The 16,360-nt window shown below is 39.2% G+C and overlaps 1 protein-coding gene across 2 annotated transcripts; it reads right to left on the bottom strand.

Annotated features, from left to right (window-relative positions):
* Positions 1 to 1,822: 1,822 nt before the first annotated feature.
* On the bottom strand, positions 1,823 to 13,773 carry LOC137099371 (GTPase IMAP family member 7-like). 2 transcript variants are annotated; one of them, XM_067476124.1, is made up of 3 exons: positions 13,697 to 13,773; positions 5,967 to 6,604; positions 5,741 to 5,890 (listed from the first exon to the last, which is right to left on the bottom strand). In XM_067476124.1, the coding sequence occupies exons 1-3, from the start codon at positions 13,722 to 13,724 to the stop codon at positions 5,864 to 5,866; spliced, it is 693 nt and encodes a 230-aa protein (XP_067332225.1). In that variant the 5' UTR covers positions 13,725 to 13,773; the 3' UTR covers positions 5,741 to 5,863. The 2 variants fall into 2 exon arrangements, with proteins under 2 accessions (XP_067332224.1, XP_067332225.1); XM_067476123.1 differs by having other exon boundaries at positions 1,823 to 6,604.
* Between the last annotated feature and the right edge of the window lie 2,587 nt (positions 13,774 to 16,360).

Here is a 16,360-nt window from a genome sequence, read left to right as displayed (position 1 = left end):
CAGAGGGCAGCATTACAAAAATAATAAACAGCATACTGACTTTCAGCTCTGTCATGCCTGGATTAATGAAACAGCCCACCAGCCAAGATGGACTTCACTTTCAAAATGAAGAACTTCAAGTAAATATTTCAAATGATTATATCGTATATAAAAAATATATATCTTATAGAATAACTTTTTGTTTTGGTGAGGTATTTGAATGATATATTTCTCCTTCTGGGGTTCAGTTATTAAAATAATAGAGCAGTTTGAAGTCAAAAGAAGTGTTAGAAATAGATTTTAACTTAATTACCTAAAGAAAAATGATTATGAAAACCAAAAATGTGAGCCATTTTGTAGAACGTTAAATCATGGTGTATTTAATTTGGCCAACAGAGAAAATCTGTTGCCATTAATTACCCTTTAGTTTTTTGACAGGATACAGTGAGTCAGTGCCGGGTAGAGGGATAAAACTTACACAACATAAAACTTACACTTCATGTTTCTTTGGATTAATGGTATTTCAGGGAAACGTTCCCATCAATAGAAAAACAGATGTTGAAATTGGCATATAATTAGGGTTGTTCTCATCATATATTTGATTGAATCCTAATTATTTATTTTTTCATTTATTCTGTTAAAGGTGTTATTAGTTTGAACTTTGAAGTCCATTATTTGGACATATTCTTTGTTGATGGCGAAGACGAGGTTGTTTGACTCAGGTTCTGTCAAATGTTGCCCCACATGCTCCGAGTCTACATTTCTTTGTACTGTGGCCAGTCAAGTATGCACGAGGGAGAGTTTTTGCAATATTTATGTTGTGTTCAGGAACTGCTCCTCATCACAAAAATTTCTTCCTGGGTCTGAACTGATACTAGTTGACTCCACAAAATGAATGTTTGGACTCCAAAATAACCTTTTTTTCATTTGCTGGGTTTCTGTACATCAAAGTTGGATGGATATTGATAGCAAATAACCACAAACCAAATGATCTTCAGTTTTTAAGTCAACATTTAAGAGTGCAAAGGTACATAGTTGCATAAAAAGAATTTGATTTGAATATTTAATCTGTACTTAAAGCAAACTAGAGGCAGGCTTCAAAGGTGGATCCCCTCTGTATCATCAGCAGTAGCACAGTGGGGGTCTAGAGGTTAAACAGGAAACCAGCAAACTCAATGGTGTGGTTCACAGCAGCCTGCAGAAAACACTGGACAGTGGATACAGAAACATGCTGCTCAAAAAGAAAGCTGCAAACTGAAAGCAGTGGAACCACAAGGGAAGGGTGATGACTGGGTTAGAGTTGAGAGCTAGGTGTTGTATTGTGTCAATGAGTGTGTGTTGTGTTTCCTCCTTCCAGGGCTTCATGGCGAAGACGAGGTTGTGTGACTCAGGTCCTGTCTGTTGACATCTCCTGGACGTTTCTTTCCAACCTGCTGAATATGTTGACAACAGCCTCCACCAATGACTCAGTACTACATTGTAGATTTACTGAGGTTTTAGAAACGAGTTGTGTATTTGTCCTGGGACCATCAGAGGGCAGCATTACAAACATGATAAAGTCACACTGCTTAGCTCGACTTCACTTTCAAAATGAATAATTACAAGTAAATATTTCAAGCGATTAAAATTATATATATCTTGCAGAATAATCATTTTTGGTGAGCTATTTGGATGATTTGTACCTCTTGCTGTGCCTCAGTTATTAAAATAATATGAGAGCATTTTAAAGTCAAAAGAATTGTGAGAAATAGATACTAACTTAATTAGGTAATTAAATAAAAGTATCTTTTTATCCGTTTGCTAAATACATAATTTATTTGGAAATCAACTACAGGAAAGGTGTTTGCCTTTGTATTCGGTGACTTCAAGTCCATTCAATCAGCTGTGTCAGTCACACTCAGCTGTTATTACTGACCTCTGCCAAAGTCGGTGTGGTTGCACAGTTTGAAGTTTAACAGTTTGTTATTGAAGTTTATCTCAGATTTGGTATCAAATCGAAGGCTGGAAGTAAAGGAGATGAAGATAAAACACTACAAACAACACCAACAACTGATAAACCTCTGAGTTTGGATAAATAAATAAAGTCAGGATTGATTATTGTTCTGTTTATTGACAGGTTGTGTAAAAATCTAGGTGCACAGGTTTTTATCTAGCACCTGGGTTTGATGTCTGCATGAACAACATTAAAAATAGTTGATTTATATCATTTTGTAAATTTCATCATAATTAATACACAGTGTTAAGACTTTTTCTGGTACTATTGGAGCACATATACGTCTTATTCTTCTCCATGAACAGGGGGTGCTGCTGTAGGCCCCTCACACTTGTCAAAACACAGGCACAGGCGCCCAGTCCTCATGCAGCAGCGCTGCAATAAAGTTCATTTGTAGTTCTAAATATATTTAGGTTTTTTTTATTCACTTTTTGTCTTTCCCACAGTGTTATTCCTCTCTCCCACTGCACCATTACAATGACATGCACATGACCAATTATGCAAATGACGCCATTTAACGACTTCTAGCATTGATGCACATATGAATTCATGTTTTCTACTTGCAGTTACTGTATACTAATATATCAGTTTATTGTTATATTTTCATTAATAATCCAAATCCAATAATCCAAATTGCTGGCTTAAAATAGCCAGCAATTACAGCTTTATAATAAATGTAATAAACCATCAACCATCTGGATACATGAGGAGCAAATTAAGAAGCTTCTAACATTAAAGCAACATCACTTTAGTTCAAAGAATTTGTATAATGAACATTTCTTATACCACTAAAAGTGTGTTGCATTGGAACATGTATGTTACCGAGTTATTACCAGAATAGTAAATATCTACATTGAAAAGAAACATCCAAACTCAGATATGCAGATATGAAGATTTATTCATGTAGCCTTTACACTTTGCTCCAAATTGCTCAGGCATCAGCCTTCTGCTTTACTGTTCTGGGTCAATCTTATCACTTTTATCAGCAGGCACCTGTTTAAGAACTGTCTGGGCTACAACAACATAATATGAAATAATGCACATCAACAACAGCTTGATAATAGCCTCATAATGTAATATGACACAACTCTTTTACAATGATTACAGTGATTATGACAAACATGAAATAACTCTTTAAACAGGAGCTTGGACATGAACTTTTAAACCCTCAAAACCCCAGACATAATGATCAGATACAATATAATGCTGCAATACAAAGTCCACATTGTCCAGAATATTAATAGTTAAACATAATTTGATCATTAAAAGCAGATAAGCTATAAATCAAAAATTCCATGATAAAATTTCCCACTCTATAACATTGACATGTCTGTTATTGTTATAAAGCCATTATTGCAATTTTATCTTACACATCCGTGATGACCTTTGTGTCATTTAGGATATTAAGCTAAATATTAACAAAGATTAAAGAACAAAATCTTTTTGGACCTTAAAGTGTTGCTAACACATCCATAAAAGTACGGATCAAGCTTTAGTTCCTAGGAGCAGATGCTTTAAACAGACAAACAGAAAAGAAACACAGCAAGATTAATTTACATTTGAACAGTGAAACAATTTCCATCCTTTTGGCTTTGTACATCATCTTGTCAGTTTAAATATGTGGTTGTAAATCTTTAGCAGTCAGTGACAACAATCTGGAACACACATGTATCAACAGTTGCTGAGTTTGTCAGATGATTAGTGCAGCTGTCTTCACTTCCTGGTTGTTGGCTTGTTGTTTATAATTGTTTTATATGTCCCATAGTGTAGTGACTCGGTATCACTTGGCATCGTTAAGCTTCTTTGTGGTTATTTTGCATCTCTTTGTGGTTTTTCTATGTTGATCTGGTGTCTGGTTTTATGTTGTGTCTGTATAAGTGCTGTTGTTGGTTTGGCAAACAATAAACTGATGTCAATTAAATGTTACATAAAAATTATCTTGGTTCTTGAAATTCATGCAAAAATCATAAATCTTAAATGTCATTGAGTTTTACTTAGTACCCAAAAACCATGATTGACTTCCAGTGTCTGTGATGTATATGTTGAAAATATTAAATTACAAAATGTACCAATAATATTTGGTCAGTTAAGCTGCTTTTTACAGTCTCTGCGTTTCCTGATATACACCTGCTCTGAGAAAACAACGTGGTGTGCTCCTGAACAAAACTAGCATGAACTGTCATGGGCAGTGGCTGCAGCAACAACCATTTACAGTCTCATAAAGCATGTTCATGTTGGCTCAGTTAGTCTGAATAAACACTACCAGCTCTGAAACATGCCAGTTTCTCCATGTATGCAGGTATAAATAAATCTCTTAATACCTACATACAATACTTTAGGTTTTAGATGGTATGTTAAGTATTGAAGCTACTATGACTTGATGGTTACAGCCATGAGTAGCTGTAGCTCAATTAGGTGAGCAGTTTTCCATGAACTACAGGTTCAGTGCTTCAACTCCCGGTCCTCTTAGCTTTAGGTCGAATTGTCCCAGGGCAAGACACTGAACCCCAATAGTAGTCCCCAGTGTCTGCTGTTTAGCTGTAAGATGCTTTGGATTAAAAAATCTGCTAAATGACTCATTTTAATTGTTATTTAGACAGTGCTAAAATCTTTAGCAGCATCTGGACACTGGAATCACTAGGTTGGAAGCAAGTACAGAAAAACATTACCTTTAAACTGAGGGCTGGAATTTTGAAGCAACACAGTCTTTGTTGAGAAAAATGTTTAAGTTGAATTATTTGTTTTCAAGTTACTGCTGCAATTTAGTTTTTTAAATATAAAGTATGACAAATAATGTTATTTTATATATTCAAATAAAATACATAACATAAAATTGAGTTTGTTTTGTTTGTCGCAGTTTGTTAAAGAACAACACTACCACCAGACACACACACACACACACTTCTCCAGGCTCATCTATAAGGATGAGGAAAAATCAGTGTATCAGACATTTTTGGTTTGTTTGGTTTGTTGTTGTTGGGTTTCTTTCGCAGTGTACTTCAAACGGGTGGAGCAATTAAACCCAGGGATTCAGTATAGCAGTCTTTGTTTTAATGTATGTGATTTACTAAATAAATTATATAAGATATATATTATATAATAAATAGAAATGCATAAAATGATCAGATTTTAAAAGCTGGAATATATTATTTTTTACTGATCGGGGACTTTAAGCTGTTATGATCACTTTTGTAATTTGTAATTAGCTAAATGATTATGGGAAATAATTATTATTGGATTGTACAGATAATTTAATCCAAATACCTCTAATGCAGTAGATAATCAGGTACAGTAAGTCATGAAGCTTGACGACCATTTCATTTGTACAGTATAGAGAATGTAAAGTTGACATCAAGCCTTATTAAATTTTATTTTTTAAGATCCCCTGCCATTCAGTTAATGTGTTTTTCTTAACAGTTGCAAACTTAAAGAAATGTATTTTGCTAAGTTGGAATATGTGTTAATTTTATAAAGCGTTGCCATAGTAGGTCAATACAGTTCTGCCTTTCTTTGCCCATCTCCATCAAATGTGAAGGATTTAAACAAGTTTTTAGCCAAACAAAACAACAGGTATGCAGGTAACTTATTTAAACCAATATAGCAGATGCATACCTCATATATTTCTTATGTTTTAAAGAACATATTGTATGTTGAAACAACTAAACAAGCTGAAAGAGAAACTTTTTACTATACTTTCTCCTTTATAAGAATTAGTCTGATGAGTTTGCACAATGAAATAAAAAACACAAACACTGAAACTTCATTTTGCAGTGCATTTCTTGATGCGGTCCGTGACAAATATCATCAAACCTGCCGATACACTTGCCAGTACACCACCTGCTGCACCTCCGAGTGCAGCTCCTGCCGCAGATGTCATCTCACCACCACCAACTAAATACCCAACCAAGCATCCGGTACCTGTTCCAAATAAAGCAGAGGTTTTTATTTGGAATACCTTTGCTTGTTTTTCTTCGTCTTCTTTTGGATTTTGTACCTGTTGCCGCTGTCGCAAGGCTTTTTCAGCTTCCTTGAGCATTTCCACAGTGTAGGGGCTCCTTCCTGATATGTCAATCATGCTCTTGATCTTCTGCAGTAGATCAGTGACTTGATTAGGACCCCCCTCTTCATTGTCAAAAACATAGTATTTCCATTGGCACTCAGTGATCAAGTCTTGAAGCTTTGGAGACGTTCCAATAAACTGTTCAATGGTAGATTTCTTCCGCTTTAGTTCTTCTCCGTAGGTGAATAAGACCATAGTGTACGGCATTGTATTTTTTCCAAAAGTGTGTTTAACAATTTCCACGGTTTTTTGTTGTTCCTCTGTGAATTTTTCATCCAAACTCACCACTAGCAGGAACATATGAGGACCAGGCCTGACAAGTGAGATGGATTTCTTGATCTCTGTCACCACCTCATCTTCACTTTGATCAATGTTAAACAGACCTGGAGTGTCAACAACAACCACATTTTGCCCACCAACAATCCCACTTAATGATTGGCACTTTTTTGTGGACAAGTATGTATTAAATGCATCATCCTTGCCCAGAATAGTGTTTCCTGAAGCACTCTTTCCAGTTCCAGCCCTCCCAAGCAGGACGATCCTTAGTTCTGGTTGGACTGGCTCCGATACATCTGTTATTGATATAAGAATTTGTCAATTTTGAGTCTTTTAACTTTCAATCTGTCAGTATATTGGGTTTTGGAAATCTTCAGTTTGGCCTTTTTGCTTAATTAAAAATATTTATTAAAACAGTTATCAAATAAGCATGAAAGCAAAACATGTAGGCCCTGCCTGTCTAACCACACAGACCTATGTGTTACATACTAAGTTTGTCTCTAATTGCTATTTATACCCCCAAAAACATCTCTCTGTATTTTATCACATGCTCTAACTGGGCAAACCTACAGTTCTGATTGGCCAACTTGTACTTAGGGTATGGTAACTCAAATGGCAGCCAATTTATGGACTTCATGCTGTTCAGCCTGTAGAAAGGACTGATGCCATCCACACCAACACTGCAACTGAAACCTGGGTTTTTCATTTGGAGGGAGCATATAAACGCACGGTCAGGATGTATAACACACAGCTTTACAGAAGTATATACACCTGATCATGAAAAGCATAAAATGGCCTCTTTAGGTTCACTTAACCACACTATGTTGAGATACTATTCCTCTACTGGTTAAAACCTGGCTATTGCAATTGATTGAGCTGATCTGATGGTGGGTGACGTGTCTCCCTGCCCCCTCCTCAAAATTCAATCAATGTTTCCAGCTGACGCACACTATGGAGGGTCAGAAGTTTGAAATTTGTGGATTGAGAAGTTAGATTGCATAGATTTACAACAGAATAAGCCATACAACATATCTTAAAGTTAACCTATATTAGCCTTCTAAATGATCTATCACAAATTCTATTTACAGACCAAAGTGTGGTCATAAAGAAATGTTACATGGGCCACAGTGGACCATTCTCCACCACTAGGATTTTGGAACGAAACGGCCTCCACCTCAAATGCCATAATTGTCCTGTTATTTTCTGTTACTCTCACTTTTTTCCCTGGTTGGGGGAAATCGCACTGACCAACTCCTTCCTCGCACATTCACACCCTGGTAGCCTCTCAGCCCCGTTTTTCCCCCACTCTCAGCACCATGCCCACTTTATCAGCATTTATTTTTAATTTTGCAGTGGGTGAATCTAGTTACTAGCTACTTAACGCTGTGGACATGCAGTAGCTTATTCCACCATCGTGGGACCACTGAGGTGAAGAGCTTTACTTGGAATATTTTGCTGTGTAGTAAAGTGGCCAACAGATGCCACCAGATGACAGCGGCTCACAACAGTTTCCAGAAAAAACTCTGAACTTTAGGGTAACTGCTTAATCCGTTTCATACCTGCTTTTTTTTAATGTGTTACACAACCAACAAAATGGTTATGCTGTGGTTAGCAATGTGCTGTGGCTTGATGACAACACTCATTATCCTGCAGTTAGCCAATCAACAACGACCAGCTTTGGAGAGGACGAAATATTCCCCAGTTGTAATGCAACTTAAAAAAGTGCTTCGATTTTGTTGCTAAAAAAGAGTTTCAAAATGAAGTGGCTGAAATAGCAAAGAATTATTTTTATTTGTAGCAATTGGCTTTGGAGTTAGCTAACAGTACAGTTAGATAACCTGTGCTTCTCTGTTTTCAGGATTCTTATCAATTCATCCAAATGTCCAAGAAGGAACTTTAAGCAATTACTTTGATGTTCCACTACCTGCAAAAAACCAATGGCCTAAGCCTGAAATGGGCATTTCTGGATAAGTGGCTGAAGTACATTGACTCCAATTTCACAATGAAAGCACAGAGATTTGGTGCAAAATATGCTGTGAAAATTCCAATCCAGCCAATTAAAGGGAGGATAGATTCAGCAAAGAACAGCGTTCAGCACTGTGTGATGTTTTTGGTTCTCGCCTCCCACAAAGTAAAACATACACACCAAATGCAGTCATATCAAGAGGATAATGGGCATTTGAAAAGGCTTGGAGAAAACATAAGGAGTGCCTATCATTCAAGAGAAGGGGATGCATGCATCATGCAAAACATTGCACTGACATTTACTTTAGAACTGTGAGAAAAATTGAAGCCAGTTAAATTTTGGGCATCCAACGTACAACACATGCCAAATTAAACATGTGAATCATGACTTTCTCATCGGATCTGATTCCATACCGGATTGGTCAGGGCTAGGGTTAACAATGACCCCCACTGGTGCTGTTGACCTACAGGGTACAAGGGGAAATTGGGCTACTGTTGGTCGAAGAAGGACAGGAGGAAGGCTTGTACGTAGGACTGACAGTAGAGACTTTGAATGTTGGGACTATGACAGGGAAGGCTAGAGAGTTGGTTGACATGATGCAGAGAAGGAAGATATACTCTTTGTCCAGGAGTCCACATGGAAAGGTAGCAAGGCTCAAAGCTTAGGAGCAGGTTTCAAGTCGATCTACCATGGGTCAGATAGGAAGCGAAATGGAGTAAGAGTATTCCTGAAAGAGGAGTTTGTGAGGAATGTTCTGAAAGTGCAAAGAGTATAAGACAGGTTGATGAGTCTGAAGCTGGAAATTTAAGGGGTGATGTTCAAAGTTGTTAGTGGTTTATGCCCCACAGGTAGGATGTGAGTTAGAAGAGAAGGAGAAATTCTGGAGTGAGTTAGATTAAGTGATGCAGAGCATCCTCAGAGGTGAGAGAGTGGTGATTGATGCAGATTTCAATGGACATGTAGGTGAAGGGAACAGAGGTGATGAGAATGTGATTGGCAGGTTTGGTCTTCAGGACAGGAATGCAGAAGGAAAGATGGTGGTAAACTTTGCAAAGAGGATGGAAATGGCTGTAGTAAACACTTTCTTCCAGAAGAGGCAGGAACATAAAGTGACATATGAGCATACCTCATATAGACATATAAGAGCGGAGGTAGAAGCACTCAGGTGGACTACATCTTGTGTAGACGTTGTAATCTGAAAGAGATCAGTGACTGTAAAGTATTGGTAGGGGAGAGTGTAGCCAGACAACACAGGATGGTCCTTTATAAAATGACTCTGGTGGTGAGGAAGATGAAGAGGACAACGGCAGAGCAGAGGACGAAGTGGTGGAAGTTGAAAGAGGAAGAATGTTGTGTGCTTCCAGATGACTGGACCAGTACAGCTAATGTGATCAGGGAGACAGGTAGGAGGGTACTCAGTGTGTCATCTGGAAAGAGGAAAGTGAACAAGGAGACTTGGTGGTGGAACGAGGAAATTCAGGATTTGTATACAGAGAAAGAGGTTAGCTAAGAAGAAGTGGGACACTGAGAGGATTGAAGGGAGTAGACAGGAGTACAGGGAGATACAGCGTAAGGTGAAGGTAGAGGTGGCAAAGGACAAACAAAGAACATATGAGGACTTGTACGCCAGGTTGGACACTAAAGAGGGAGAGGTGGATTTGTCCAGGTTGGCCAGACAAAGAGATAGAGATGGGAAGGATGTGCAGCAGGTTAGTGTGATTAAAGAGAAGGAAATGTATTGACAGGTGCCTAAAGTGCGATGTGAAGATGGAAGGAGAACTTTGAAGAGTTGATGAATGAGGGAAATTAAAGGGAACAAGGAGTAGAAGAGGTGACTGGTGTGAAGCAGGAAGTAGCAAAGATTAGTACGAGTGAAGTGAGGAGGACAGGAAGGAGGATGAAGAGTGGAAAGGCAGTTGGTCCTGATGACAAACCTGTGGAGGTATGGAAGTGTCTAGGAGAGGTAGTAGAGTTTCTGACTAGTTTGTTTAACAAGATCTTGGAGAGATAAGCGAGTACTGGACGAGAAGTGTACTGGTGTCCATTTTAAAAAACAAGGGAGATGTACAGAGCTGTGGCAACTACAGAGGAATAAAGCTGATGAGCCAAACAATGAAGTTGTGGGAAAGAGTAGTGGAAGCTCGGCTAAGGGCAGAGGTGAGGATTTGTGAGCAGCGATATGGTTTCATGCCTAGAAAGAGTCCAACAGATACAGTATTTGCTTTGAGGATGCTGATGGAGAAGTACAGAGAAGGTCATAGCGAGTTGCAATGTGTCTTCGTACATTTAGAGAAAGCGTCTGACAGGGTGCAGAGAGAGGAGCTGTGGTATTGTATGAGGACGTCTGGAGCGGCAGAGAAGTATGTTAGAGTGGTGCAGGACATGTATGAGAGCTGTAAGACTGTGGTGAGGTGTTGTAGGTGTGACAGAGGAGTTCAAGGTGGAGGTGGGTCTGCATCAAGGATCAGCTCTGAGCCCCTTCTTGTTTGCTCTGGTGATGGACAGGCTGACAGATGAGGTTAGACAGGAATCTCCATGGACTATGATGTTTGCAGATGACATTGTGATTTGTAGTGAGAGCAGGGAGCAGGTGGAGGAAAATCTAGAGAGGTGGAGGTCTGCTCTGGAAAACAGAGGAACGAAGCTTAGCCACAGTAAGACAGAATACATGTGTTTGAATGAGAGGGACCCAGGTGGAACGGTGAGGTTACAGGGAGCAGAGGTGAAGAAGGTGCAGGACTTTAAGTACTTAGGGTCAACGGTTCAGAGCAACGGAGAACGTGGAAAAGAGGTGAAGAGGTGAGTGCAGGCAGATTGGAACAGGTGGAGAAAAGTGTCAGGTGTGTTGTGTGATAAAAGAGTATCAGCGAGAATGAAAGGAAAGATGTTCAAGACGGTGGTGAGACCAGCGATGTTGTTCGGCTTAGAGACAGTGGCACTGAAGAAAAGACAGGAGGCAGAGCTGGAGGTAGCAGAGCTTAAGATGTTGAGGTTCTCTTTGGGAGGGACGAGGATGGACAGGATCAGAAATGAGGACATCAGAGGGACAGCTCATGTTAGATGTTTAGGAGATAAAGTCAGAGAGGCCAGATTGAGGTAGTTTGGACTTGTTCAGAGGAGAAACTGTGAATATATCCGTAGAAGGATGCTGAGGTTGGAGCTTCCAGGCAGGAGGTCTAGAGGAAGACCAAAGAGGACATTTATGGATGTAGTGAGAGAGGACATGAAGTTAGTTGGAATGAGAAAAGAGGATACAGAGGACAGAGTTAGATGGAGGAACATTATTTGCTGTGATGACCCCTGAAAGGGAACAGCCCACAGGAAAAGAAGAAGAAAGACGATTTACATGTTAAACCTAGTCTTATAATTATGCCCATTTGATGCTAAAGCAGTAAATGTCTGATTCAATGGAGAGAGATCATTAAGAGTGATGCAACCCCCCTTAAGCTGTGACTCTCTCCTCCCTGTTCCTAACATGCAGAGAGAAACTGGTCCACCCAAAGACAAAACAACCAGACATTAACAGAGCAATGTAGTATGTGTGAGGGAAATTTCAAAATCTAGGTAACACTGTTTCACTGTTTTCACAGTTCTCACAGACCCACTATCAAACCTGCTTACACCAGTGCTTCCTCACCGTTTGCTCCCCAGCAAGACATCCTGTCTCTGGCCACACAAAGAAGTGTGTTAGCTAGATATCAACTATAAAACTACCTACCCCTGAAAATTTGCTTCCCAGAAGGGACCCCACGGGACCCAGAACAGATGATCAATCTCAAGGACTCAAGGACCATGTCTCAAGACATGGAAGACAAAAGGACAAAGTGACAAGAACTTGCTAATTAAGACTCCTGACCACATTGTATGAAGGTTGATTTGCATTGACTCATCCCTTTGTTCTTTGTGTGAATCCAGCTGTTGAGTTAAATGTATAAAAGGCTGAACAACCTACACATCTTGGTCAATCAGATTAGCCCACTCTAGAGTGTAGCTCTGTTCTTCTCTGCATCTTTCTCCATTTTGGTGATTAAATTCCCCATTATCATTCACTTGTAAGTTGCCTTTTTGCTTCCTAACTTGCCTTCCAGTTTTTGCCACGACAGAATTTGCAGCGAGGAATGAACAGATTTGTACATTGGAGAAACTAAAACAATCACTTCACAAATGCATGGCACCACAAAGGAGAGCCAGCTCTTCAGAACATGACTCTGCCACCATCTATATCTGAAAGACACGGGTCACTTCTTGAAGACAGCAATGTCCACATGCTGGACAGAGAAAGACCATCACTTCAACCAATGTGTTCTGGAATCACTTTATGGCAGACTATGTAAATAGAGGATGTGGCCTATGACACCACTCATCAAACACTTACTGTTCAGTTCTTTCATTACCTCATTCAACATGAAAACTTACTGAAAAAAAAACAACCTAACAATCCACAAAGTTAATATGCCTGCCTCTTCAAGCCAGTTAGTCAGATCTGATGAGCCTTTTGAAGTAAAATGGGACACATCTTCAAGAACTACTACAGAAGTCCTATCACCACCGAACAGCACCTTAGGGACAAAAATGTTTTATTTTGTTTTAATGTTTATGATGTTTATAATGTTTATTGTTAAGAGATAACATCTGAGAGTAGAAAATATATAAATAAAGTTGAATTATTTGAATTTAATTTGAAATTGTTTAATAAATTCTGCCAAGCAAGGCTGCACTAAACAGAAGTTCTCTGCTGCCTCTCTCATACTTTGTCTCTTTTATAGGAATTATCTGCTACAGGTTTGCACTGTAAGATGGGCAACAGATGTACAATAATTTGTCTTGATTGCTTCAAGAAAACCTGCCATTATTATTCTCATTACAACTGATAAAATAAAATGTAATAAAATGTAACAAAAGAAAAATACATAAAATACAAGTTTTATGTAGTAAGTTTTAATAATCTACATAGGTTCCAAAAATGGTATAAAAAACTATTTATTTTGTGTACTAAAATTGCAAAGTTTTAAATGACCAACTAGACATTCACAACTAAATAAAAGGTTAGAGATATCAAATGTATCTGTAAAAAACGTCATGAATAAAACTCATCTAGGAACAGCATTTCATGTCAGATATTTATTGTACTCACTACTACTGAAAAATGAAATATTGCCTCTAAAATGCTACTGCATTTAGGTGTATAAAGACAATCAAACTTTCCACTGAGGTGATGCATCAACATCACAGGCATTCACACAACACAAACAAATGTCAGTGTTTAATTTATGATATTTAAAAGTTCATCATGGATCCAAAAAAGTGTTGAAGTTAATGGGTTGTTGCTGCTGCTTTATATTTAAAATAATATATTTACTGTTCCATATATCAAGCCCAAATAGTGAGTATTACTGTAGTACTTATTTAGAAAGATACTTACTCAAACCTATACTTTCTTGAGTGTCCATCTTTGTCTTTGTCTTTGTCAGCTCCTCTCAGATGTCTTGTCAATGTTGCTTTTATGTTCTATTTTAATGTCACCACATCATTATATATTATGGGTAGCTGCTAGTTCCCACCCCTACAACACACATCACCTGTTCCTAGCTGAAAGCTGACCAGTCAGAAGTCAAAAGGTCTCCATAAAAGGCACAGAGTATGCAAATAGAATTGATGTTTCTGCAGGCAAAGTAGGGTAACTTTTAACATTCAGAAAGACTGAGCATACAGTACAGGCTGCTGCTGGTGAACAACAGCTTCATGTATCTGCCATGTTTGTTGCACTGAATTATGTACTGCATTCCTACCTTAGGTAGGACATCAAGGTTGTTTTATCTATTAGAAAAATAAATGAAGGCATAGATTGAAAAATGCTTGCATGAAAATAAAATTTAAAGAAAATATTAAAAAAAGTCTAAAATTCCTTAAACTAAACATGAAGGGGTTTTGGTAAATGGTATGTACACTGCATTAAAATTAGGTCACTGGAAAAAATAAAAACATTTATATTACATATTAATAATAAAATGATTTAATAAGATCTGGCAACCAGTGATAAACCTTAAGGACTGAGCCTCATCTATGCTACTTGAGGGGACAGAGAAAAGCTGAGTTATCAAGAGAATTGACATGCACCTTACTGTGCAGTTTATGTATGTATGGGTTTGTGTAGTGACTGTTATTGTTAGTCTGTGAGCTTTCTGCTGCTTTGTGTTTTTGCTTTATTATGTCTTCTACTGCTCTGTATGGCCTTAGGTTTGAAGGAAGGGACCAGTAGGAAGAATGCAGAGAGTTAAACGGCCCAGGTGAGGAAGCAAGGGAAGAAGGTGGGGGGGTTGGATGACAAGCCCAACTGATGAAGCTAGAGGGACTGCTTAAACCCCTTCAGGGGTTGGGCAGGAGGCCAGTGTTAAGTATAAGGTCCACCTGGTGGCTTTGCCAGAGACCAGTGACAGGGAGTGAACTTCCCTGGTAACTGAACCGGAGGCATAGAGCAGGACTAGCCCCCCCAGGTCACTGGCAGCGTTGGGAACCATAAATAAAGTGGTAGTGTCAACCTGGACAGGCCCCTCGGGGCCACTGGTGGCTTCAAACAGGACTGGCCCCCCAGGGCAGCTAGGCGGCCTCGCCTCGTTCGGTATCCATAATAAAGGTGGTGCCATCAACATAGGCGGGTAGCTCTGGACCAATGGCAGGATCTTCCAGGAAGGGGCCAGTCGGGGCCTGTCCCTGACTCCGTGTTGGTTGGCCCAAGGACTGGTGTATGAACAGGATGGATGTCGGCCGGCCCAGTGGCAGATGCAGGAACAGGATGTGTGTCAACCGGACCAGTAGCTTGTACAGGCTCAGGAAGCATGGTGGCTGGCATTGGCCAACCTGGGAAAGGGAGCAGGACCAGGGACAGAGAACGCTTCAGCCGAGCTAAGCACAGGAACAGTAACAGGAAGGGCATCGACCTGCCCAAAGACAGGTACAGGAACAGGTGAGATATTGGCCGCCCCAAAACTGTAGCAGGAAAGAAATGAATGTCGACAGACCCAGCCACAGCCTCAGGAAGAGCAACAGGGACAGGAACTAGATGGCTGTTGGCTGGCAAAGGAACAGAAACAGACCTAGTGTTAGTTGGCTCAGAGTGGGAGAAGATCAGGATGTCATCTCTTCTCAAATCCAGACCAGACGCATGTCGAAATTCAACTGTAAAGAGGGTAGCAATCAGTAAAACTCAAAGGCAAAGGACATAAGTTAAAGTGGATATCAATCCTTGATGGTTATTTGCTTCAAACCTGGATAGTCTGTAAAAGGGTGTATTATTTAATATTTAAAGTCGATTATTTACATACTTTTACAAACTAATCAGACAAAACAAACTACACAAAATGCAAATCACAACAGTCTTTATCTTTTTATGCAAAGCTCTTTAATTATTCAATCTTACAAGGTCAGTATCACAGTGTTGGGTTGGTTAGGAGTGGAAGAGGTGGAGAGAGTGAGGGCTGCTGTCATCTGGGGTTTATGAAGTTTGTAATACCAGCGTGTCCAATCAGGCGGCAGCAAATAATTCAAATGGCCAATCCATTGACAACACCTGTGGCTCATCCCTCAGACACACCCACACACATACACACACAAAGAACACAAGGAGGATGAGGAAAGTATTTTTTGCCCAAATAAGTAATGACAGCTTTTCCAAAATCACTTTTGGACTGGTTACGATTAAGGGCAGCAGCACACAAGTGACTAAAAGTGTTTTCAGGTGTTCAGATATCATGAAAGTAGGGCATTTAAGTAGAAGCATGCAATGGTAATTTCTTCATCTCAAACATTTTATTAAAAGATTAACATTTAACAAAAAATGTCAATGATTCAGTACATATTGCATGGTATGAATAAGTACTGAATCATTGAACAGCTGGACATGTGCATTCAAAAGTTTAGGGAAGGTCAAATTAAGTTCACCTGAAAAGGTTATAGTGTATTTTAGGTGCATTCGGAAATTTCACCTGAAAGTAACTTATATCAGACTCACACAGTGTTAGCGGGATGTGATAGAAATTTTCCCTCTTGGAAGAATTGTAGACAGAAATCAGCGTGATGAACCATCTCA

The sequence above is a fragment of the Channa argus genome, chromosome 15, assembly GCF_033026475.1.
Source record: "Channa argus isolate prfri chromosome 15, Channa argus male v1.0, whole genome shotgun sequence".
Taxonomy (NCBI): domain Eukaryota; kingdom Metazoa; phylum Chordata; class Actinopteri; order Anabantiformes; family Channidae; genus Channa; species Channa argus.
Note: the sequence above shows the minus strand (reverse complement) of the source record. Positions and strands in the feature narration are given on the sequence as shown.